A 25,742-nucleotide genomic window follows, 5' to 3' on the forward strand; every position below is an offset into this window, starting at 1 on the left:
AATATTATGTAAGGTTTGTGAACTGGCACTGGGTGGGCAGGGGTTCAAGGCCTCTTTGCAAACTCATCTGTAGCCGCCTACTTGTGCCTGGCATGTTTGGACCGGATAAGGGATGTCAAGTGTATGTCAAGTGGCTTCCAGTGGATTTATTGGTGCTGAAGAAATGTTCCTAATAGAGCACTATTGTGCGTTAGCTGATAACATCAGAGTTCCCTTTACAGAGTGTGTACATTTTGTTGTTGTCAGATTTTGTAAATTAATTGACAGAACCAAGCACCCTGATTGGGCAATGTAACACCCACTTCCCTTTCCTGCTGTATCAGTTTAAAAACTCTTTCAACTATATACAAAAACAAAAAACAAACACAAACTTGTGGTGTACATATATCATATTACCAAATGCTGCATATATATCTATAAGCCTATATCCATCCATCCATCCATCCATCCATCCATCCACACACACATATCTGCCACAAATTGTCAGATGAAACTATGGGTATATAAATAATTGCTTAGGACATACTGCCACCTTGTGGCTGTTCATGTAGATCATGATGATCATCCTTTTTGGCTCATGCTAGGCAATATTTCTAATTTCTCTATGTATGATATCCTTCTTGCAACCTTGGTTAATGTCCCTATATATGACAAATACTGAAAATAGGACATATACAAGCTCATAGATCTGCTATTGTCGACTATTTAGAAAATAGGCCTACATATTTTCTTTTAAAAAATCTAACAAATTCAAATTCAAACAAAATTTAAATTAATTTATTTAGCCTCTAATGCCAAAATAGTAGCCTGACACATTTTTATTTTGTTTAACTTTTTTAATGGGCGTGGCTAGCGATTCAGGTGCTGGAGCCATGCAGGCTACCAAAATAGAGTTGTTTAATACAAACAACAATCCATTGAATCACAACCCTGAGACTCCCTGGTGCCTCAGCTAGGCTGGTCACTGGTCAGTGTGCATATGTACAGGATCACATCATGAGTTCAGGTCCGACTTGGTACCATGAGTTATCTCTTCAATCTATCTCATCTTTCCAGTCTCTCTCTGCTTGCTACGTACTGCTGAAGCAGAATTCCTCATACATAATCTCCACGTCAAATGGCACTGATCTTTCTCCCATAAATTCTACTATTCAAAGGGGTCGTATGGTGAGGGTGAGGTCTTTGGCCAGTTTCGGAGCAATATAACGCTCCTCTCTAAGCAGCCTTAGCAGCAGGTCCTGAGTGTCCTGAGGCCAGCGGTACAGCCTGGTGCTCTGGAGCCAGCTGGGAACATGCTTCTGTAACACACAGGTGCAACGGTTGATTTAATATACTTTACAGTCATTTGAGTCATCATAATGTATCTATCATCCGCATTGTACTTAAATACTCTAAAATTTTAAAAAAATTAAATGTTAAACTCAAAGTTATGAAAATATTCCCAAAATAGAGACACCAGGGTTAAATGAATGACTAGAGGTGGAGATTGGCTGATGAAAGCAGAGGTTGGATGGAATGAATTAATTTCCCAGCATGCCCCCCAGCAAATCCAACCCTGACCTTTTTTGTATGAGCCTGGAAGAAGGAAACAACACAGGGAGAAAAAAAAGACTTGAAGAGGATGGGATGAAGAGTGACCTATTTCTTTGTTTGTTGTTGCAATGAATTTTTACAAACAAATGCTACTCGGTATGCATTTATATGTGTTAATGTTCTTCCCTGGCTCCATTCATGCACAGGAGTGTTAGCCTTTTTCCAGTTCAAAGACAGTAGATTACTGCTGTTCATAAACTCATAATTACAACAGAGGGTAATGGTAGCTGAGTTCATGTAATGATCAAAACATATGATGGGGGATCATGGTGAATAGTTGGCTCTCACCAGTTTGTAATCATGTTTCAAATGATAAAATGCTTTTTCACTTACCTTGGTTGCAGAGGGAAATAATACTGGAACCAGTCTGAAATTCAGGCAGTGTTGTTGGATGAACTCATTTTGAAGCTGAACCAAGAAGAGAATAGTTAGAGATCATGGTGTTCTTCCTCACTCATTTAAACAAAGCATTTTGTGTATGGGGGAGTGTGGGTGGGCACGGGGGATTGTCATTCTAAAACAGGAAATGGCCTTCTGCAAACTGTTGCCACAGAACTGCAGCATTAAAGATGAATGCACTGGGCACTGGCACTAGTATATGAATAGACTTCATATCTGCAGTTAAAGTCGCTCACCTGCACAAGAGCCTGTGATTCTATATCTGCTACCATTTATATCTGCTGCTAAATGTAGTCACAATATCTTGCCTTATTTCATTTCTATTTTACCATAATGTGTATTTTACATTGAGCCTTCTACTATTTTATGTCTGTAAACCTGTGTGAGAAGAAAATGTCTATTCACTGGAACAAAGGGCACTACATAGAAACGGTTAATAGAAAGAGTGTACAGTACACTGACTTTGGTCATAATAGTGTGTACAGTAGGTTATATGCCATATATTAACCATTGACAATATGCGCTAACATTTTACAGTATTTTCTTTGTGTCACACACACATACACAGATGTAGCCTATTGTTTCATTCAATTGCAACAATAGCTCACAAATCTGACTTGGTTTATCAAGGCCTGGACTGGAGTCAGTCACACATTTACTGGAAGTCTGCCTGATGCACTGTAATGATTGTCTGACATGCCCAGCCACGACGAGATTGAACCTTGGTGCAGGGATTCCCAACTGTGGTGTGTGCACCCTCTGGTGCACAAGCGCCTTCTAGGGGGTGCGTGACATGAAAAGGCTAATGGTGGTGCTATGTTTTTTGAGTGGTGCAAACCACTCCAACAACTGGCTTTGTACCCGTGTTTGTTCGTACCAAAAAAACGAGCATGGTTGCTATGGTTAGCAACCAAAAAAACGAGCATGGTTGCAATGGTTAGCAACTCAAAAAAACGAGCATGGTTGCTATGGTTAGTATGTGACGTCACTGACATCACAGATATCACGTCAGAGTGAATCAATCTGCACCACTCAATTCACACGGGTGTGTTTTTATTTTAAATATATGAACATAATACATATTATGCCAATGTATGGCAAGTATATGCAGAATATATTTCAGGTTCATATGTGCACATAAGTGGATATAGGAAATATATGTCTCTAGCTTATGCGACATATATGCACTATGCAGGCGGCCAACTTCAAATAATATGTCACCTATATGTTGCACTGTTTGCACATAATTAAAAAAAAAGATATGTTCATATATTTAATTTCCATGTGGGGGCGCCTCAGCTTCAGCTAGGTAACAGGGAGTGCACAGCCAAAAAGGTTTGGGAACCGCTGAGGGATGGTGGGTGCAGGTCTAACTGACATATAAGTGATCTGTTTAAAGTCTCATGAGGTAATTTCCTCATTATTATTTCATCATGTTCTGCTCTCTCTCTCTATATATAATATGTAAAGTGTCTTGAGACAACTTGTTGTGATTTGACACTTAATAAAATTGAATTGAATTGAATTAGCATATATCATGTGGGTGAGAAGTACATGCAATGACATTTCTGTGCCACCGGAGGGTGATATTTCAAGAGGATATTCCATAAACATCTGTAAACGTCACATCAAAGGGCAGAGTTGTGAATTAGCCTCATTGTGGAAGTGAAAGATAACATCATGAGAAGGGCAGTTTCCACAGTTATTACATAAAATAGTAAAAATAATACCTAGATTTGAGACAAATCTACCAAATTATTGCACATTTGCAATGACAGTAAGTAAGACAAAAACAGGGATGGCAGGTTGAATGAAAGTGGTATATAAATAAATATGTTCCTACTGCTTACCTGATTGTGAATGTACTTGGTGTGGAGACCGTGCTCATCTTCTCCGGCTCCCTCCACGTCTAGCTTGTACATCGGGCTGATGACCACGATGATCAACACCGATTTCTGTAACAGATCATCTGGCCATCAGCTTACACTGCATGACCTCACAGATGCCCATCATCAACCTGCATGCCCTTGAACAAGACACCTTCCTGAAAAGTCACTCTGGAGCCCATTGTCAGCTACGCTCCTACTATATTCCTGTAGAATAGAGATGCCAATAGATACCATATTGTCTTGAGACTAGCAGCTTTGGTCTCTACTGGCCCTGATATAGAGTAATAAAACAAGTCGTGTTAGGTATTTGATCAAATCGGTGCACAGAAACCACACATTAAGATTACGGACGGAGCTTATGACATGTTAGGTTAGGGCCTAGACTTACATCATTCAGAAAGCTGTCCATCCATTTGGTGATGTCCATTCTTCTGATTGCATTATCAAAGATGTCAATCTGTAGATATAAAAAAAGATGAATTATGTTGTTATTTTTTTACAACATAGTATTTTCAAAGCAATTATTCACATATATTTTTCCATACACCCAAATGGCAGCACAAACACAAACAAAATCTTCAAAGAAACACCAGGATATGTCCATGAATACAAAGCAAAAAAAGCAGTCGATCTGCTATTATTGAAAATATTACAACAACATGCCCAAAATAGGGACGCCAGGTTGAAAGTGGTCAAAAATCAGCACACATCGGCTACATAATTTCTGATACCGATGACAGTTAAATACAGTATAGAGCTCAACCGATTGGGTTCTAGTTTGAAGGGAGCGATGGATGACAAAGGCACATCGAAGGTAATAATGGCTGGACCTACCGAAGGGTTGAAACCCTGATCAGTGAGAAACTTGGTGAAAGGTATCATCTCCTCTGCTGTGTCCACTGAATATGTGATGAAAATATTTCCTGTAATGCAAAAGATAGCATCACATTTTGTATATTTTATCTCTGATCATGATATGCACAACCTCCTCTCAATTGTAACATCTTTGCATCTTACGATAATTCTAAATCAGATTAATATTTTTTTACATAGATAAGTTTGTCTGCGCACCAATGGAATACATTCCTCAATTTGATGTATTTGATCTCAGATTGTTCTATTGTGGCATTTTAAATAAATTAATCTAAATCAGTGGTTTTCAAACATGTTCATGCCAAGGACCCTCAAATTGTTAAATACTAGGGGACAGTGGGCACTGCAATTATATTGTCAGGACCTCTTTATAAATAACATTGCTGAGAAACTGGCCCTTCTTGTTTGTCTCTTCATCTCGAGCAAGAATACGCAGCCTGCTTGATTTGCCAACCCTAGTGGCCACCACATAGAACTGGCAATGGGGGGGGGGGGGGGGGGGCAGAAGTTCCAGACCCACAGGAACGCACCCAGGGTGCCGGCCCGATTCCGGTGAGCCGCCCCGCGTCCGAAACTGTTGAGAAATGACAGAGTTACCGTGTGGGGGTCCCTCTACTGTACCCTCTACTGTACTGTAGTGTATACTGTACTGGCACACCCGAAATCACCATATATTGAGTTAATATGTGCGTGTGTGTTTGTGTGTGTGTTAGGTTGCGCACAGGTGATGAAAAACAACCATGCTGTTTTCGTGCTCAGACCCACCCAGCCAGCTACCCAGCCAGCCAGCCACACACATAGCTCCGTATACATAGCTCCGTATTGCACCACTCAAATTTGGAATAATACTTACTGCACTCCGCAGGCAGGCTGATGGTCTTCCGGATCTCCGGTGGTGGTGCTGCTGCTCCTGGACCTGTCTGGTACGTAGTCACCACACTGACTTCACCCATCACATCTCTACCAGCAACCACGTGAGGACCGGGCAAGGCCACATTATGGGCAGGCGAGTCTTTCATATACAGTTGGTTTCGGTTTGTAGGCAGCCTGCAGAAGGAAATCATCACAAAGGATACAATCGTTGTTTTATACATGACACATGATCGTTTTCAATATATATTACCGGTATATGAAATTAATTTGCTGGGCAGTACTGAGGAGAGAGACAAGAAAGCGACGGCAGAAAAGAGGGATGACAATTGATATAGATCCTTCTGAGCTAGAAAGCAGCCACAGAGGTTTTATTTAAGGGTGGTTAACAGAGTGTGTATTGTTCTTTTACATAGCCACTGAGTAGCTCTGGTCCATAGCAATGATATTAGGGCTATATGGACCAGAGCTAGCCACCCACTGAGCAGCTCCAGTCAACCAGGCTAAACTGGTATTGGCAAACTCAGTGTCAGCTGGATAAATCATGTCTCATCCCTGGGAACAATAACAGGTAATGAACATTCATGATGAACAGTGAACATCCGTAATGAACCGTTTGTTGGACAAGAGTCTTTACCTGTGTGGTGCTGGGTGGTACTGCGGCTGCCTCAGTGGGTCCACATGGTGATTACAGAGATGGTCGTTATGAGCACGAGGGGCAAAGTTTATGGGCAGCTGGTATGGCATTGGGCATGGCCTGGGACAACACTCACGCATGCAGTGGTGGACTGGAGAGACCAGGCAGAAGACATGAGGGAACATGGGCACACGTGTACACATGCACGCGCACACACGCATGCACAATATGCATGACAGACAAGAACCAACTCACAAAGCTGTAAGCAGCAGACACACTCAAATGAACACGCCCCGAAAAATAGCCAATCTACAAGCTGGCATGGGCCCTAGTGAGCTTGTAGATTGGCGATTCTCACAGAATGTTCACCTATTTTCACCTATTATGACATTTCAGAATAGGAGCACTAATTCAGGGATGGTATTAACACAAGCTGATCATTTTCACTGATATTGTTTTCAGTACTAGGCATATCATATCGTTAAGTACACAGATGATCAATTATTGATTGTGCCTGTATGTTTGTATACAACACTTACCTTGACCAGCAGGTATAAAAGGTGTGAGACATGGTGGTGGTGGGGCACGGTGAATGTTGTTAAAGTCAGAAATGAGAGGCAAAGGGGGCTCCAAGCTCTCCATGGCAACAGAGCTTGTTGAGTGATTGTTCCTATAAACACCCCTCTCTCTGCAAGATGGTGGCCATACATCAGCAGCATAACCCCTGGCCATCAGTCCTGTTTGGCTGACCGGCAGTGAACAGTCATCATAGTAGGACTCTTTAGGTTCTGGGTGATGATGTTGTGGGCCATGGTGTTGCCACTGGCTCACAGGGGGCATCTCTGTGTTCTTCAGGGGCCCACAACACTGCTTGCCAGAATCAAGCCACATCAGATCCAGCGTAGATGAGGACATACTTGTAGATTCATCAGTCTCCACTGGAATGCTTCGGAGAACCCCTGAAAATGACAACAGACACGGAATCACAAAACAGTCTCCCGCTGCCCTTATATTAGTGTGGAAATCCACACATTTACAATACAATATCATAAATACCTTTTTGAGAGTCCATTCTTTCACAAAGTATATGTCTCAGGATTATTTTTGGCACGATAACTGAAAATAAAAGCAAAGGTTGTACAAACAAAAGTAGATATCTTTGCTTTGCTTAACACGATATCAATTAAGACAACCCTATACGCACATATCATAGCCTACATAAACATTAATGGCATAACTCCAAAATAGGAAGAATTCAAAGTAGTCAGTCTGAAATAACAACATGATCACTGCAGATAGGTAAAACCTGACAATGCATGTAAATAAAATACATAAAACTATACTGTCTCTCAGACCAGAAATCTCTGTTCTACAGTGGAACTGTATGTTCCACTGTATTCTGTGTAGAAAAACAACAAAAACAAAGGCTTTCGTTTATAATCTACTGTATTCACGTGATACATGCACACCAGTACAAAGGTCAGGATCTTTGAATCTAACACTACGCTCAAGTAGGTCAACTTTGACGACATAAAGCCAAATTAAAGATAGTCTCATATTATAATTCACATGTAAAGAATAATGGCTATTGTATTTCCACACCTACCTTTCTATTATCAGTATCGTTTATCCTTCCATGGTGCAAACCGGTTCTGAGGCTGAACAGGAAGCATTCCCACTATTTGTTCTCTTGAGATATGAGCGAGCAGGGCAGGGAAGTCCCTTAGAACCAGTTATGCAAATAATAAGGTGCATGCATCCAAATCTACCAATCAGGACTGCGTTTAAAGCAAAGCAAAGATATTCAAGACCCAGTCAAGTTTAAACCATGATTTACGAGAACAATACAACTAGACATAAAATAAGCACACTTTAGGTGAAAGATGCACATCATTTATCATTTTGTTCATAAATATTCCAATTTAGTTTTCCACCTTATCTTATCTGATTTTATTTATCTTAACTTATGATATGAATTAACTGACATATTATGCATTTCAATGTTTAGCTTTTTTCTTGTTGTTTTATTGCTCTTGTGTTTTAATTTGATTGTTTTACGTTGTTATCCACTGTACAGCACTTTGTAACATTGTTTTGAAAGGTGCTTTATAAATAAAATGTACTTACTTACTACTTACTGGTGTTTTCACATATCCATGTAACTAGCTAGCTCTGGTCCATAGCCCTAATGCTTAATTCTGCCTTGCATTAAGGCTATGGGACAGATGGCTTCTAGCTCTCAAATGAAACGCAGACCAGCTCTGTAGTACTAGTACTCACCAATCAAAATGATGTGTTATGCCTGAGGAAGGTCCGGAGGGACCGAAACGTTGCTTCATTAAATAAGAAAATACTCATATACACAGTGTGCGGGTGTATTCTATTGCTTTCACCTACTCACCAATACAAAGACGGGTTGTGTCATTAGAAAGCCTACTTTCCTTAGTGGACGCACTCTGAGCCCCCTACCACACGTATAAAATGCAAAAAAAATCCCTTTCTGGCCAAAAAGTGCATTTTATACTTGTGGTAGGGGGCTCAGAGTGCGTTCACTAAGGAAAGTAGGCTTTCCAATGACACAAGCCGTCTTTGTATTGGTGAGTAGGTACAAAGATTTTCACTACAGAGGAGAGGCTGGTCTGTGTTTCATTTGAGAGCTAGAAGCCACCGGTCCCATAGCCTTAATGCAAGGCAGAATTAAGCATTAGGGCTATGGACCAGAGCTACCATGAAACCTCAAACCACACCCACACTTTTACACATGCAAATATTATGCACAAAGCTTGATTAGCTTATAACTTTTGCTTGATTTTAAAGCAGTACATGGTTAACTTGTTTTTTCACCTCCACTGTGATTTCCTCTCACTTTACTAGAACTGAACTAGAACTGTTATGAAAACTTTATTCTTATTCTTATTAAAAGGAGTTTCAGTTCATGTTGTCTTCACCTGCATTGCATAATGATGGTTTCTCTGTATGAAAAATGATGAGTCAAGGTGAGTCATTTTTAGGCACATCTTCCATGAGCCTTGTAAAGATATACAGATGCTGTGTCTTTTCAATGTTCAACAAAAGTGTCCATTTTACTCAAGAACTAATTAAAAAAAACAAGCTTTCAAAGAACCTTTGGTCAGTTCTTTCCGTCCCAGCTCTTCTCTCTGTATTTGATGTTGGTCAGCACCACGGCGACGGGGTCCCTGGCGGTCACCGACGGCGGTGACGAGGCCTTGCGGATGGAGAACACCTTCATGGTGGTGTGCGTGATCAGGGAGCCCAGCTCGCGCGTCCTCGGCTTGCACGCGACCACGCGGACCAGCTCCTGCCGGAAGCGCCGGCTCACCACGCAGTAGAGCAGGAAGTTGGTGGTGGAGTTGAGGTTCTGCAGCATGTTGGCCACGTCGCTCGCCACGTTGATGGGGATGCTGTAGTCGTCACGGTCGAACGCCTCCCGGTTGTACTTTGTGCGCAGGATGACGTACGTGACGAAACGCGGCAGGCTGAGGATGACGAAGGCCGCCGACACCGTGCTCAGGAGTATGATGGTTCGCCGCACCATGCCCCGGGCGCTGCGGCCGCGCATCACACGGCGCTCCTCCTTGGTGAACAGCTGGCTGGCGCGGGTCAGGTGGTAGGCGATGAGGTAGTTGAAGACGATGACCAGGACGATGGGGATGCCGATGGAGAGGGAGGTGGTGATCCCCACCAGGACCGTGGTGTAGGTGGCGTCGCGGTAGGTGCACATGATCAGCGTGACGTTTGCGCCCTCCGCGGTGGTGGTGTTGACGGGGGTGCTATTGTTGATCCAGGCTATGGGTACGGAGACCAAGTGAGACAGCACGATGATGCCGCCGCAGGTCATCCTGGTGACGCGCGCCTGGGACAGGTGCTGCCTGGTGGCCGCGCTTTTTAGGACCAGGTAGCGCTCTATGGTGAAGACCACGATGATCCACGAAGAGCTGTAGAGAGATCCGTACTGGAAGATTCCCAGAATGCCACACCAGGGGTGGGAGTTCCAGAAAGGGCGCACCAGCCAGAAGGTCAAGGTCAGGTCTATCAGGATGACCCACAACAGGTAGAAGGTGTCCACCACGGCCAGGCAGCTCAGGTAAACGACGGCCGAATCCGACATGCCGCAGTTACGGAAACAGATCATATAAAAGGTGAAGAGGTTGGCTGGAAGGCAGAGTGGAGAGTGGGGATAAGACATGAATACAAAACAGGAGAAAATATACTGTATATTTGCAGTTGCACTAATGGTTCGCTGCAAATTAGGTTTATTGGCACAACACACAAACTGTCAGCTATTTGCGATAAACAAATTAAACGATTCAAATATCTCAGCCTCAACATACATAATCAACCTAAAATGACACTTTCAATGACTACTGCAGTTTAAACATTTATGACAAGCGTCTTTAGTACTTATTAGAGTGACCTTTGTCTATTATATGAAGTGCTGCAAATGTGATGCATAGCCTGAAACCAGCCTCTGTTCCTGAGGATTCTTATATACACATGCCAGACCATTGGTATGGTCCTTTAAAGACTATGCTGGAACATTTTGGAACCTTTGAGTTGTTATATGACTTAGACCTAGCGTCCCTATTCTGCAGGTGAACATTCAGCAAAAATACCAGATCTACAAGCTCACAACGTGTCACATAGAGACACATTATGAAATTGTAGATCAGCTTTTTAGGCAAAGATATAGTTTAGAATGAAAACAGCGGGGGGGCTAAACTGTGTAGAGTCCTGGGGGGCTACATTATATTATATATAATGTAGCTGTAAAATCTATATTCTACAAATCCTAATAAGAACAACAGGACATGTATGTACCTGGAACACCCATAATGAACAGAAGTGGGTAGTAGACCTTCTGGAGATTTATGAAGAATGAGAAGTTAGTGTCTTCCATGATTCACTCAACACCAAGCAACAGCATACACGGCGATACCTGCAATAAAGCCATTAGGGAGCTGGAGGGGACGACAGTATTGATGGGAGAGAGGAGAACAGTACATTAGACAAATAGCCCACTGATGAGGAGTTACATCATAGAAAAACCACTACACGTTTCACTTTGTGCAGGACAAAAAAACGTTTAGAGGTAGGCTACATTGTAAATGAAGCAGTGTTCATTGTTTGGTATAAGTTTAAGCATTACATGTGCCGACGTCTCAGTCAGTTGATGGGGAATTTAGTAAAAAAAAATAGTATGTTGTTTTGGTCCAAATGCTCAATTTGTCGTCCACAGTGATATTACTTTATTACATAACATTTGCCAATCCCCTAACCCCACTGACTCATCTGTCACACGGTTACAGGTGTATTCTGGGCATGTAATAATTGGTGAGCATTTGGCATGCACTATGAGCTTGTGTATAGCGGCTATTTTCAACAAAAACATTTGGTGTAAAGACAAAGAAAGGAAGACCCATGGGTGGTCAAAACATATCGAAGAGCAGTGTCAGTATAGAAGACAGCAAACTCATTATATTACTCAAATAGTGAAGAACCTGCATTATTGACCTTGTCAAGCAAATCATTTGTTACTTAATTCGACAGCTACTGTATGAGTGCATCGAGTGTGTTACTTACACAGAGGTGCATGCCAGCTGGTTTATAGATCTCCACTGGGAAGGCAATCCGTGGTCTGTGATATGAGGAGGAATGGATGATATGACACATACTGTAAATCCTCCCCTCTTCTTAGAGGAGGGTGTTTCTATACAAGGTCCAATCACCTGATCTACCAATTATGACATTTTAACTACTGTAATAGACAGAGACAGGTAAAAACATTATGACGGTATCTGACAAATATTGTGTCATTGTGAATTATCATGTGATTGATACAAGATTTGTAACAAAATAAGGGTAAAGTTAAGCTAAGTAGAACATAATAGAGGAGAGATGTTAAGTATTTATTTAAGAACTGAGATTTAGCAAATGAGTGTAACAGACTGTTGCTGTAAACTAGAATCCCCACAGGGAAATTCAGGTGTTGTATCAACAACAAGCAGAATGTACACTACAATGTAGAGATACGAATTCAAATAAAATATCGTTGAACATGGTGGACCCTGTTGTAAACAAGTGTAATGCTTAATTGGGTCGTCCACTCACAGTTAACAGCCTTTGTATTGAGTTTGTGCTTGAAATGTACTGTAATTCTGCAAACTGTTAATACAATTTTCAATCAATCAATCAATGCTGTCGGGAGGAAACCATGCACCTAACTCCATTTTGGTTTTAGATATTCTTTTGCAGTGCTCATCTAAGCATATCAACAAGTAAAGTATATTTGTAGAGAAACTCCTTGCAGTGACCATGGCATGAGCGATTTCTAGGCCATGCCTGGGCTGGAGTTGCTATAGCAATTGATAGGCTCATTAACTGATGCACTGTCAGAGCCTTTTCTAGACTACTAGAGTGAGACCTTAGCTGGCCATGTACAATCTATCATCACCAGTAAATATGAAGACACATATATCTACTATGAATGGATACAGTATACTGTACAGTGTATACAAACTGTTTACAGTAGATATGAGGCTGATATGTGTAGCCTACGTTGTCAACCGGCCTACAACAGTGGGTATATGGAATACCCATTTACTAGTGTATGTACAGTCTAAATTCCGAGATCTCGTGACAACAAAGCCTTAATGGCTCCATCAGTAAATACTTTATACCCCACACACCTGCATTGATCCAGAAATCAAACATTACATGGCAAACACCAGCCTGAACACCAGCCTGAGTCAACGTTTGAATCACAGCTCGGAAAAAAACACGTAACCCTTAAGTGGCCGATGACGATGGGTGGGCCGTGGACACTTCAAGTGGGCCCTGATCCAGAAAAGGTTGCCGCTGACATATACATTTATTACTGTGGTCAGCCTATAGCGACATAAGTAGTCAAATACAGGCATGTGTTACACACGTTCATAAGGAGAACATCTACAGAAGAAATGGAGAAAATAAGTGTCTTGGAAAGAGTGTAAAAGGTTTTATTGTTTTTTAATTCCAAACAAAAAGTCACCGAATTAACAAAACGGTAATGTTAAAAAAATGGAAATTAAAGTTATAATAAAGGGAAGTTACCTACACTTAAAAACCATTTAGCCGTACAACTGAAGAAAACGAGTGCTTAGCATAAAGACCATTCAGAAGTATAGGATCCAGGGTTGGACTCAATTCACTTTCTACTGAACCGAGTCAGCAATACATTTGAAACACTTTTGACATAAAAAATAGCTCAGTAACCTTTTACTTTAAAATGGCCGTCCTGCAGTGTACCGTATGCATTATGGAATAGTATGGATAAAAGCCTATGTAATGGATTAACAAGTGCACAGTGGCTGCATTTACATGGACAATATTTATTCATTCAGAATGAATTCATTACGAACAGAGATTCATACCCAACTGTTTACATGGAACCTGAATAAAAGTTTTCCTCATTCATTTACATGACCAAAGCATTCATTCAGAATGCTACTACTACTAAGGGCAGACATGTGTAAAATAATGCAATCCAAACTGAATAAAGTGTTGATATGGACAAACCCGAATGAAAATTTATTTGGGTCAGACCGGAATGGAATATTCTATTCCAATTAAGGTGCTTACGTGAGTATTTTTAATGAGCAGTCATTCTGAATACAAGTAGAATATATCTGTCCATGTAAACGCAGCCAATGTTGCAATATTGGTACTCAATATGAAGTGACATGAAATGTGCTCAGAATACACTGCCATTTTCAGTTAGTACTAACAGCTTCATGTAGTTACTACATTGTAGTATGTACACTGGTGAGTACAATACTGAGTACATTACCGTATGTACTATTTCCATAGGTTAATGTACAGGATAATGCACTGCAATATGGCCCTTGTAATGTAAAAACCTCATCAAAATGTTCTATCGAGTCAATAGAGCAATAGTGGAGATTGAAGGTCCCATCATCATTACGTGATGGGAGGGCTTATTATTATAGAATTGAGGAGACTGAAAGTGCATTGACCCCAAACCACCCTTGGAGTTACAGTACACGCAACTCTTTAAAGATCTATTACTTAATAATAAAAGGTTAAATAAAAACATACTCTGTAAAAACTCAAGACTCTAAATACTTATTATAGAATAATAGCACTGTCAGTAAAACATAAAAATGAGAATTAAGCTGAAAAGGTTCAGAAAGTATAAGAAGGCAGGGATGCTGTGCCCACTGGCTCTCTCTCTGTGTTTGTGTGTGTGTGTGTGTGCGTGCGTGCGTGCGTGCGTGCGTGCGTGCATGCGTGCGTGCGTGCGTGAAGGGGTAAGTGAGCATAAGTGCATGGATCCACTGTATATGTGTGTAATGTATACAGTATGAGTTTCTTTAGGAGTGCATATGCTACAGAATATGCACTCATACGAATGTGTGCACACACACACATTCATGTGTGATGTGCGTACACAATGCAGTTGTGCCTGGGGGTTTGCAAGGTGTGCTGTATGCATGTACTGTATGTGTAAAGCTGTGAATAATGTATTGTGTGTACTGAGGTGCATACTGTAAGACAGGTTCAAAGGTCATTGTCAACGGAGCGAAATACTTAATTCCTTCACGGCTACACAACAAGGGTTAAAACCAGGATGAGATGATGAGATGCTCTTAGATCAGTGTGTAGCCTCAAAAGTCTAATATCTCCCCCAAGTCAAAGGGATATCCCTTTGGATTAGTGGTTAAGATGTTGGCTTTCCATGCGGGAGACCTGGGTTCGATTCCCTGGTGTTACAATTGGTTCTCAAAATGTTCAATTTCAAGGACCCCCAGTTTGCTGTAGCCTGGCTAATAAGCCAGACCGAATCAGCCGTTGGCAAAAAAAAATTGCCTGCCGGGCGGATTACGGTCTGGAGAGGCTCAATTGCACGCCCATTTCCTACACCAGAGAACTGGTGTGGCCAATCGGGACACGGTATGCAATATGGGCGGGCTTTGGTACAGTGACATTCAATGCTTGAGACCTTTGACTGACAGTAGCTCTGACCAATTGCGTCAAAGAGAAAATGTTTGAACCCGCCCCCCGGGAAACATACACATACACAGCATCTCCAGACTCAAATACCACACGACAGTGTGATTTGAGTCTGGCTTATTAGCCAGGCTAAGTTTGCTGTGCATTTGGCCACGGAGCCCCATAACTATTGAGTGTACAAATGGAACCAAATGGATCCGTTCCATTTGTACACTCTCAGAGTTACAGAGCATTACATTTTGGTTCCTAAATATGAATCATTTAGCTGAACCCCTGGATGTCCCCGGACCGCACTTTGAGAACAGTGCTATAATGAAACCCGGTAAGGTCAGTTAAGAGTAAGACAACATATATATATAAATATTATACCTTCTTAAATTAAACTGCAAGGTCCTGTTGAATGCTTCAAAATGTTTTAGCAATGAAACTAGAGAGAGATATGTTTAAAAGTACAGGTTCTTGGAAAAAGATATCAACCCTTTTCTTCCAGACTGTTACAGTAGTAGTCTAACATCGAGAACTGTAGAGAAATGCCTTTTTCCATTTGAAAATCTGTGTTGGATTAAATTCAGGAGGAGTGGAACCAAACAGACTTGTCATACTTACCTGAAGAGGTTTTTGCTTTCTTTTAATCGAAAAAAAAGAAAAGGAAAGAGAAAAGTTGAAGAATACAGTCCGACCTGGTGCATGAAATTAGAAAGGAATGGCTACTGTGTTAATAATGGTCAATGAGCATGATGGGGTGAATTTGTTTGTCTTATAAAAACTGGGAATCATAAACCAAAAAATACATATAGAGACTCCAAATTAAATCTCTAGAAATTAATAAAAGAGCTATTATACAATAACGAGTTGCCGGTGCCTATTACAATGCAGGTGCACTTCTGCAATGACTCTTCTACCATTCATTCACTTTATCATAACCATCCTTACCTTCATCATCATCATCACCACCACCATCATCATTATTATTATCATTATTTGTGTGCAGGAGGAAAAAAATAAGCCAAACAATTTTCTTTTAACAAAAGCAAACAAACGAACAATACAAAATAAAACAAAATCAATGGACTTTTCTTATTTACATTGACTACAGGCATTTCATTGCATTACCACAACCCCAATCGACTGACCCGAACCTCTTGTTCCCTCGCAGTGTTCCAACCCACATGGTTTGGTCCAGCCTCGACGCCGCACTCAGCGCATTCTCTCAGTCTGTGTCGGGATTGGCCACGGCGAGTTGGAGGCTTGCTCAGGGTCGAAGGGGAGAGGAGAACTCAAAATGCTCATTTGAGCTGGAGATGCTGTACAGTTCCCTAACGGGACAAGGCTAGACAGCCGGCTGGGGAGGCTCCAGAATTCACACAGCTCTGGGTTGGTTTTACTTTATTTTTTTACATTTTTTAAGCCAGTCCAGTCCCCAGCTCGAACTGTAGCCAGGGCCTAGTTGTGGCCCCGACTAGCCAAGACAGGTTTGTTTTAGAGGTTGTCTCCAGGCTGGTATTGAGGTTCGGTTGCGGTGAAGTAGTCCTCCAAGAAGGCTTGGAGGTACTCAAAGGTGGGCCTCTCCTCCGCGTCCTTCTTCCAGCACTGCAACATCAGCTCATGCAGCGAGATGGGACAGTCCTGAGGGCTGGGCATCCTGTAGCCACGCTCCACCTGCTCCAGCACCTCACGGTTGTTCATGCCTGATGACACACAGAAACACGCACGCACGCACGGACGGACACACACACAAAGTACACATGAATGAATACACATGAAGTGAGTATAAGTGATGGGCCTTAAAACTCAGTCTGACACTTCCTCCTCAGAGAATAAATGTTTTGATTCTGTGGCGAACCTTCAATACATAGGAGCTTTTATTTACCCCTCACTGTCATTTAATTATAAGAAGAAAGTGTAACTGAGAAGTCGCTACACCGTAGCACTGAGGACCCTATACGAAGGCCTCGGGAGAGCTGCAGAGACATCTGGTTGTTTGTTAACCTCGTTCACCTTCCCTCGCTCCCTCACACCCCAGCCCACCCAGACCCATCTGGACAAACATGTCCCCCTGGCGTGAGCTCATCAGCTGAGACCACTGAGTTTCACCATACACAACACTCTCTCTCTCTCTTTCTCTCTCTCTAGTTCTGTGTCTATCTCTCCCTCTGTTTGTCTGTCTGTAGCGGTGCCTCCGCTCCATTACGCAGCTATGTGTGTCCCCGTACGTGTCTGTCCCTGTGTTCGAGCACGGAAAGCTGCAACAGGGTAACTCTATAATTTCTCGAAGATTCTATCCAAAAATAATCAAAGTACAGTACAGAGCACAGTACACTACAATACAGTTCAGAGCACAGTACAGTACAGTAACTATAACAATAAATGTATAGTTGCACCGCTCAGTTCACACAGGTGTGATTTTGTTGTCTCACAAACAATCCCTCTCTCTCTCTCTTTCCATCTCTTTTTGTTTACTCAATCTCTCTCCCTAATGCTCTCTCTCCCTCTCTCTGACAAGTTGTCCCCTCAGGCAGGCTTCCAATTAGAGGTTATCTAACACGCTGGCAGGGAGATAGAGGTTACCCATCCGTTAAAAGGCATTTTACCTAACAGCAGGAGCTGTCTGTTGTCATAACAAAAGCTTGAATTTAGTACTAAGCATAACAGTATAGTGTTAAATATAAGAGAGAGGTTTGTCTTCAGAGCATAACACATTACTGCTGATACGGTTCATAGTTATACGCTAATCCAATCAGTCCAAGTGCAAACAGCCAGGTTAGTCTTTAAATCTATTTATATTCTGTTTTTATCGGTGACAGAATGCTCATGAGACCTATGCCTCTATTTTCTATTTATATACACGGATGCATACATTACATTTACATATACCTGACCTGCCCAGGTTCACAAGGCCAGGTAGGATGTCAAGTCATTTATACTGTCATTTATATTTATCCTATTTTAATCTAATCTAATCTCTTTTAGTCATCTATAGTTTGTATTAACCTTTGTTTAAGGGCATATGTCTCTGTAATAAAACATGCATTTAAAAAAATAATAATAATTAAGATATTTATTGGGCTTTTTGCCTTTATTAATAGATGGTTGACAGAAAACGGGGAGAGAGATGGGGGAAGATACGCAGCAAAGGTTGTCGGGATCGGGACTCGAACCTGCGACACGCTGTCAGGCGTGTTTATTACCATAGGTGCCTGGACTACTAGGCCGGCCCAGGCCAACATGCTTTATTTCTGTGAGTCCACAAGAAGTCTTCTATCTTTCCAAAGCCTCTGTAATGTGTTGTTATATAACATGCACCAATTTTGTGTATTTTCATGACAGTAAATTTGAAATGGACAACCGCTAAACAAAATTAAACCAACCACAGTCTCTGCATTGAACTTCCTAGCTGTTCCGTAGTCCGTAAGACCCCAACCATGAACCATTAATACAAGGGAGCTTTCTCCTTAAGTTATCACAAGGCTTTATCAAAGTAAATCCCTCTCCTGAGACGCTCCAGGTGAAAGCTACAGTACACCACACTCAGACACTCAGGAAAAGAGTGCTATGTTTATGTATCTTTATTTGGATAGTGTAATAAAAATGGAAGGGTCACAAGTTCCAACATAGGAAAAGCATGGAATATATTTTTACAGCATTGTATTTAATTTCTTTTCTTTTTGATATATTTTTAACAGTAAATGATTTAGTTTTTTCCATTTTTATGTTTTAATTTGTTTTTTACGCAAAGCACTCTTCCCCCTTGTTTGCTTCCTTGAGTTCCTTTTAGCCTATGATTCCTGTTTTTCTTAGCTCTTATTGGGTAAAGCACATTGAGCTGCATGTTTTGTATACAGTAAATATAATGTTTATTATGTTATTATTAAGCCTCTGAAGTGATTTGCCGTAACTACTATGCCACCACTTGACACCTATTGATCTCATTCAACATGTTGGCATGTAAGTAGGGAGGATTCCACGGGGTCCCCTCCCCAGCTAAATGATTGATAGTTAGGTCACCTATCTGTAACTCAGAGTGGACAAATGGAAGCAAATGGACCCATAACTCTCAGAGTTATGGGGGTCCGTGATTAAGGATGCACTGGGTGTCCTTGAAATTAAAATGTTTGAGAACTACTGCTTTGTTACTGTGCCAGTTCCCGGTTGTCGGGGTTTCTGCAGGTCATAGACACCACTACTAAGATAAGTTTGTGTTGTGATTATGTACTATCAATCACAGTTTTTAAAATACGCCCTGTTTCGTTGGTCTTTTATGATTTCTTTAATATAAATTGTATATTATGCTACGGCTGCAGCAAATACCCCAAAACAACAACAATAACCCTCCTCACCTGGGTAAGGCACCCGGCCCTTGGTGACGAGTTCTGTCAGCAGGATTCCGAACGACCACACGTCTGACTTAATGGTGAACTTCCCGTACAGCGCTGCCTCCGGAGCCGTCCACTTGATGGGGAACTTTGCACCTACAGATGGGAGAGGAAGAAAAAAGGACATGGTTAAAAGAGACATTTTGTTGGCTTAAAAAAGAAAGGTCATGCTACTGAAACCAATTCCTACAAGCGTAAGGTCACACATTAGCTAAAATACAGGATAAGAGCTGTCCCGGACCATAAGCACACCAAACCCTCATCTACACTTATCCACTTAACCCTAACCATCTCTAAGCTAATGTCTGAACACAACCATTTTATATGTATTCATGAGTTTCAAATATAGTTCTACACCTGCCATGTTGGGGACCAACACAGGTGTTCCAATTTGTCTGATTGGCGTGGTATTAGTTTTATGCCAATATACAAATTGAGTGCACATTCTGCACAAAGATGCTAACACACACCAAAGTCCTTGGTGGTGGCGGTGCCGGCCCACGGGAGAGAACTGAAGAGGGAATCTTGAAAAGACAAGAAAGTGGCTGCACACGCCAATAGCCAGAGTGCCAAATACTTGGCACTCTGTACTGTACTGTACTGTCACTGTAATGACCCACAGGAACACACCCGCCACCCACACACATAGCTCCGCACCACTGAAAAATACCTCATGTCACTCACTGTACACAGTTGTTTCAGCTCATGTTAAGCTCTGTATAGGGATTCAACTCAAAATGGTACACTTTTGGATCCAGAGCAAAAATATATACGCACATGTAGGCCTACACAAGATGTAATGAAGAAATGCTAGGAATCTAGGTTGGTTTACTTTTTATATACATGTGGGCCTATAGTATTGCCTGTCTGACCTACAAATGCTTTCATCACGTCGCGCATGATCAATAATAAAGTTTGAGTGCATGCACTGCACACACATTTAGGTAAGAACGTCATGACACTGCTACCTCGCTCAGTGTGTGTGTGTTTACTGTGTGTGCCTGCCCAGGTGAAAAAGTAATGTATTTTAATATATAAAAAATATACTTTTAGTACATTTATTATACTGAAGGTATACTTTTGTACTAAAAGTATATTGGTACTTTTGTCAAAGCATGCTAACAGTACATTTTTTTCCAATAATTTTTTTTACAAATACAATCAGAGTGCATTCAATATATATTTCTAGAAAGTACATTGAATGTCAACATAATTCTAATTCAATTAAATGTACTTTTCAAAAATGTATTCTGATAATGTTAAGTTTTTGTTGAACTTAAGTACATTTAATTTTAAATATATTTTAAACTATTGTATTTGAAGTTCTTATACAGTATACTCCTAGGAAAGTATCCTCAATATGCACTTATCTTAAGATATACTATAATATGCATATAAAAAGTATATTTTTCACAAATACAATCAAAATATGTTCAAGTATACATTTTTGTAAGTATGTTAATGCCCAATGTATTGAAGTTTCACTTAATTATACTTCATAAAAGTACATTTTTCATCAGTGCATTTATAGTATAATGCTGACAAAGTATACAGAAAAAGCATTACACTTAAAGTTTACTTTAATCTACTTTATTTTAAGTATACTATTCATGAATGTTCCTGGATGCTATTAGAAATATATTTCTTACATTATATTTGTAATGTATTGTTATTAAGTAAATTCAAAATATATTGAATATATACACATTAAATGTCAACATAAATTAATTTGTAATTTGTTTAAGTGTACTAAACAAAAATATCAAATGTAATTTTTAAAAGTGTATTCAAATAATGTTTATCTTTTGTTCAACTTAAGTACCTTTCCTTTAAAATATATTTTAAATTATTATATTTTGAGTGTATTAAAATATACTTATATTGGTGGCTAGAGGAAGTCCATTTCCCAGCATGCACTGGGGTTCCAAGGACTGTCTGTTATTGTTCTTATTTGTGGTTTTATTTGAATATTAGAATGCATATTGGCGTTATTTTATGGGTCATTGTGTTTAGTGTTTTGTTAGTATTTTTTGGTGATTTATGTTTTATGTAATTTGTTTAGTTAAACCATGACTGTAAATGTCTGTTCATTTGGCCAGTCTCTCTCATACTGTATGTGTAGTATCTGTTGGATTGGGTTTGTTGTTGATGGTTGCGCCAACAAAGAGTTGTCATGGCTCTTGCAGGCCGCAACTATACCTCAAGCCGTTACAATATGACAATTTTTGGCATATTCTTTTTTTAAGAATATATGCAAATTTATACTTTTCAGAAGTATAATTAATATACTCATTTGTACTAAATAAATATATATAGTAATAGTAGTATAGTAATTATGCTCAAAATATACTTGGAGTATAATATAAATTCATTTGAAGTATACTTTCAATAGTTTCAAGTGTACTAGCAATGTAATAATAATGTTACAACACAAACATACTTTAATTGTAATAATAGTATATTTTAAATTAATTGTCTGTGTACTTGTAGTGAGTTTAAATGCGTTATTATTACATTACTACTTCAAACTATTAAAAGTATACTTCAAATTAATTTATTACATACTCGTATATTTGTAATACATTGATAGTATACTTGAAACAAATACAAGTATATTTGCAATACATTGATAGTATATTTTAAGCATAATTGCAATATACTCTATATATTTATTTAGTACTTGATATGTATTGTTAATGCACTATAAATGTAATGATAGTATACTTTAATATACTTAATGACACCAGCAAAAGTGTACTGTGCTGTACTTTATTTGTAATTAAATTGTATTTTTTTCGGGGGGGAAAGTACATTAAAATATATTTAAAATATGTTTAAATATATCTTTAGTGCAACTTTAGTGCAACTAAGTACAACTTAATTTTTTTGAAAATAATACATTTATATAATAAATGTACTATACTTTAGTATATTTCGTTTTCACCTGGGTGTGTAGCAATCTTGCCACGCTGAATCACACGCGGTGAAGCGTTGGTTAAGCGCAGTCAGACAGGACTCCTATCCATAAACGTCACTTGAAAGTTACGTTTTGCAAACTTAAATAATTGTGACAACAGCGAACGTTTTTCTAACATGAAGGATCTGTCTGTTCTCTGCGTGGCCTGTGTGCCTTCAAACATGCAGTGGATTGCAAGCGCTGTTGCTCCGCCCCGCGAAAAAGTAGCAGGCTGCTCTGGACCGGAGCGCACAGAGGGAGGAGGAGGAGGAAATGTTGCATAGCGATTTTGCTTATTCCTTCGAAATGTATAAAATATAGCTAACTCAGCGAATCTCTTAGTTCCATCAATATTGTTCCTCGTAAATAGTTGGTTTGTGCCTAAGTATTGAGATTATAAAGTTCGCTTTGGGCATTTTGACTGCACATTCCCATCCATTTCCCATGATCGCGGGGGTTTGACTCGAGTTTGACTTGAGAAAAGCAGCCAATCAGCAATCAGAAGTACTCGGCAGTATGGTTGCCAGTGTTGCCAACTGTTGTGACAGAAATAAGCTAACCAGCCTCCAAAATCCAAACCAGGCAAGCAACTGTGAGGGCCAAATCAAGTGTGGCTGGAAATATGCGGACTTGGCAACCCACTCTTCAGCAACTAGCGATGTCAGTCTCCCGGTCGCAAGTTTCCAGGGTAAACACTAACGAGACGCTTCTTCGAAAAATTCAGCCAATGGGCTTGATTCACGAGCTTGGGCTCGGGGTTGCGCACGGACATGACACAATTGCACATGCGAGAGGATGCAAAATGTGTCACACGGAGGCCCCAAAGAGGCCCAGCCCGTCAAACTATTCCAACCCGGAAGAAGGGGTGAAAAGGGAGTATGCGCTGGGTGGTGAGCAACTCCATGCAAGTGAATGGGAGATAACAGTGAGAATATGTTTGCAACTGAACTGACCTCTGATTGCGGTTTCACTGGCAACCATTTGGCTGGGTGTGCTGTACATTTTGTGCGTGTGTGTTCGTGCGTTCGTTCGTGCGTGGTGCACACTGTGTTTGGAGAGGCCTCACCTTGCCGAGCAGTGTACTCATTGTCTTCGATCAGCCTGGCCAGACCAAAGTCTGCGATCTTACACACCAGGTTGTCCCCGACCAGGATGTTAGCCGAACGCAGGTCCCTATGAATGTAGTTCATCCGCTCGATGTACGCCATACCTGCTGCTACCTGGAATGCACACGGTACAATACTGTAGTAGTAAAAAAGAGGAAAAGGCTGCACACACGTAGCCACGATGCTGTATATTTATTGACAAGATACTACAATACTGTAGTAGACCAGTGGTTTAACATGTACGCCATGCCTGCTGCCACCTGGAATGCACACGGTACAATACTGTAGTAGACCAGTGGTTTAACATGTACGCCATGCCTGCTGCCACCTGGAATGCACACGGTACAATACTGTAGTAGACCAGTGGTTTAACATGTACGCCATGCCTGCTGCCACCTGGAATGCACACGGTACAATACTGTAGTAGACCAGTGGTTTAACATGTACGCCATGCCTGCTGCTACCTGGAATGCACACAGTACAATAGTGTAGTAGACCAGTGGTTTAACATGTATGCCGTGCCTGCTGCCACCTGGAATGCACACGGTACAATACTGTAGTAGACCAGTGGTTTAACATGTACGCCATGCCTGCTGCCACCTGGAATGCACACAGTACAATAGTGTAGTAGACCAGTGGTTTAACATGTATGCCGTGCCTGCTGCCACCTGGAATGCACACAGTACAATAGTGTAGGCCAGTGGCTTTCAACTAGTGGTCCTTGAGAGTGTTCCAGGTGGTCCCCAGCTAAATGATAGAGAGAGTTGGTAACCAAATGGACCCTTATTAGACCTTTAACTCTTGAGAGTGCAATTATGCTCTCAAGAGTTAAATTATTGTTATAGAGAATGTAAAATAATTGTTATTTTGATCAATGTTTCAATACAGCATGGAACTGTGGACAAATGATTAACCGACAACAAAATATTCTTTCGTCTCGTGTCTGAGAGACAAAATCTTGGCAAATGGTGGTCCGTGGCTCAAATGCCAAATAAATAATGTGCCGTGATATGAAATGGGTTGAAAACCACTGCTACAGACAGACAGACAGACAGACAGACAGACAGACAGACAGACAGACAGACAGACAGACAGACAGACAGACAGACAGACAGACAGACAGACAGACAGACAACTACCATTGCCAACTACCAAGTAACTACCATCTTTTTATAGGCTGATAATTAGACAATGAGACAATAATGTAAAATGAATAATAAATGTAAGTCAAATTCGGAATTTCTGTGGAAAATATTTATCCATGTCAAGCAATCAACTCAATAGCCCAATTTGATCACCTGGTAGATCAATAAGAGGGTTGCCCACCACTGTTCGACATGTTTATGAACAGACAGATCCTATTAGACGATGTTGGTTGTATTAAATTAAGGTGTATATACAAGTTAGTTGCTTCTGCACCTGAAAACGTTATGTTACGGCCCGTCAAATTATACCTGAGCAGCCATGTCCACCAGGTTGGGTAGTTTTAAACCACGTCCTTCTCCGTCCTTCAAGAACTCCAGGAGGCTTCCTTAAGAAAGAATAAACGAAACGCACACACACACACACACACACACACACACACACACACACACACACACACACACACACACACACACACACACACACACACACACACACACACACACACACACACACACACACACACACACACACACACACACACACACACACACACACCTAATGTCAGTTCACGTAAAATTATAGCTCTTTGTACAGTTTGAGTATGTATATCCATTTTTCACAGCAACAGTAAACTACTGCTGACATGTAGCTCCACTTCAGACAGCGACGGTTTGTAATCTTATTATCTTCATCCTCTTATTAAATAATCAAAAAGCACACAAAACAATCTCATAAACAGTCATTTGATCTTTACATTGTCGTTGACAGACTGCGGTCGTCGTGGAGACCCACGGTGCTCACAACACTGCCCACACAAACTCTCATACTGTACATGCATGATACTCCCTTTCTAAGCATTCCTGGCTCTGA

The 25,742-nt window shown here is 40.7% G+C and overlaps 3 protein-coding genes across 5 annotated transcripts in view; all 3 read right to left on the reverse strand.

Moving 5' to 3' along the window:
* Positions 1-801: 801 nt before the first annotated feature.
* On the reverse strand, positions 802-7,902 carry traf3ip2a (TRAF3 interacting protein 2a). The gene is made up of 11 exons (XM_079526694.1): positions 7,868-7,902; positions 7,318-7,377; positions 6,801-7,220; positions 6,262-6,412; positions 5,608-5,801; positions 4,716-4,804; positions 4,270-4,338; positions 3,843-3,947; positions 1,927-2,001; positions 1,079-1,298; positions 802-964 (listed from the first exon to the last, which is right to left on the reverse strand). Exons 2-10 carry the CDS (start codon positions 7,331-7,333, stop codon positions 1,152-1,154), a joined length of 1,266 nt encoding a protein of 421 aa, XP_079382820.1. The 5' UTR covers positions 7,334-7,377; positions 7,868-7,902; the 3' UTR covers positions 802-964; positions 1,079-1,151.
* A 1,489-nt stretch (positions 7,903-9,391) lies between these two features.
* On the reverse strand, positions 9,392-11,179 carry LOC306941044 (putative G-protein coupled receptor 139; the record flags this gene model as incomplete). Its single annotated transcript, XM_079526348.1, has 2 exons — positions 9,392-10,434; positions 11,101-11,179. The coding sequence occupies 2 exons, from the start codon at positions 11,177-11,179 to the stop codon at positions 9,392-9,394; spliced, it is 1,122 nt and encodes a 373-aa protein (XP_079382474.1).
* Positions 11,180-15,429: 4,250 nt separating this feature from the next.
* Positions 15,430-25,742, reverse strand: part of fynb (FYN proto-oncogene, Src family tyrosine kinase b) — a 104,796-nt gene continuing 94,483 nt past the window's right edge. For all 3 annotated transcript variants that reach the window (XM_079526574.1, XM_079526573.1, XM_079526575.1), the window contains 4 exons: positions 25,181-25,257; positions 23,687-23,840; positions 19,629-19,760; positions 15,430-16,979 (listed from right to left, as the gene is read on the reverse strand). In XM_079526574.1, coding sequence (XP_079382700.1) covers positions 16,771-16,979; positions 19,629-19,760; positions 23,687-23,840; positions 25,181-25,257 — 572 coding nt within the window. In that variant the 3' untranslated portion in view covers positions 15,430-16,770. The remainder of the gene's footprint in view (positions 16,980-19,628; positions 19,761-23,686; positions 23,841-25,180; positions 25,258-25,742) is intronic.

Source organism: Electrona antarctica (genome assembly GCF_951216825.1).
Source record: "Electrona antarctica genome assembly, chromosome: 17".
In the NCBI taxonomy this organism is placed as follows: Eukaryota; Metazoa; Chordata; class Actinopteri; order Myctophiformes; family Myctophidae; genus Electrona; species Electrona antarctica.

What these genes read in the sequence shown, in the direction of transcription:
- traf3ip2a (XM_079526694.1), bottom strand. An exon ending in ATCAGGGTTTCAACCCTTCG is followed by an intron (nt 4,339 to 4,715) that starts GTAGGTCCAGCC and finishes TTATATCTACAG; the next exon opens with ATTGACATCTTTGATAATGC. An exon ending in CCAAGTACATTCACAATCAG is followed by an intron (nt 2,002 to 3,842) that starts GTAAGCAGTAGG and finishes TTCTTGGTTCAG; the next exon opens with CTTCAAAATGAGTTCATCCA.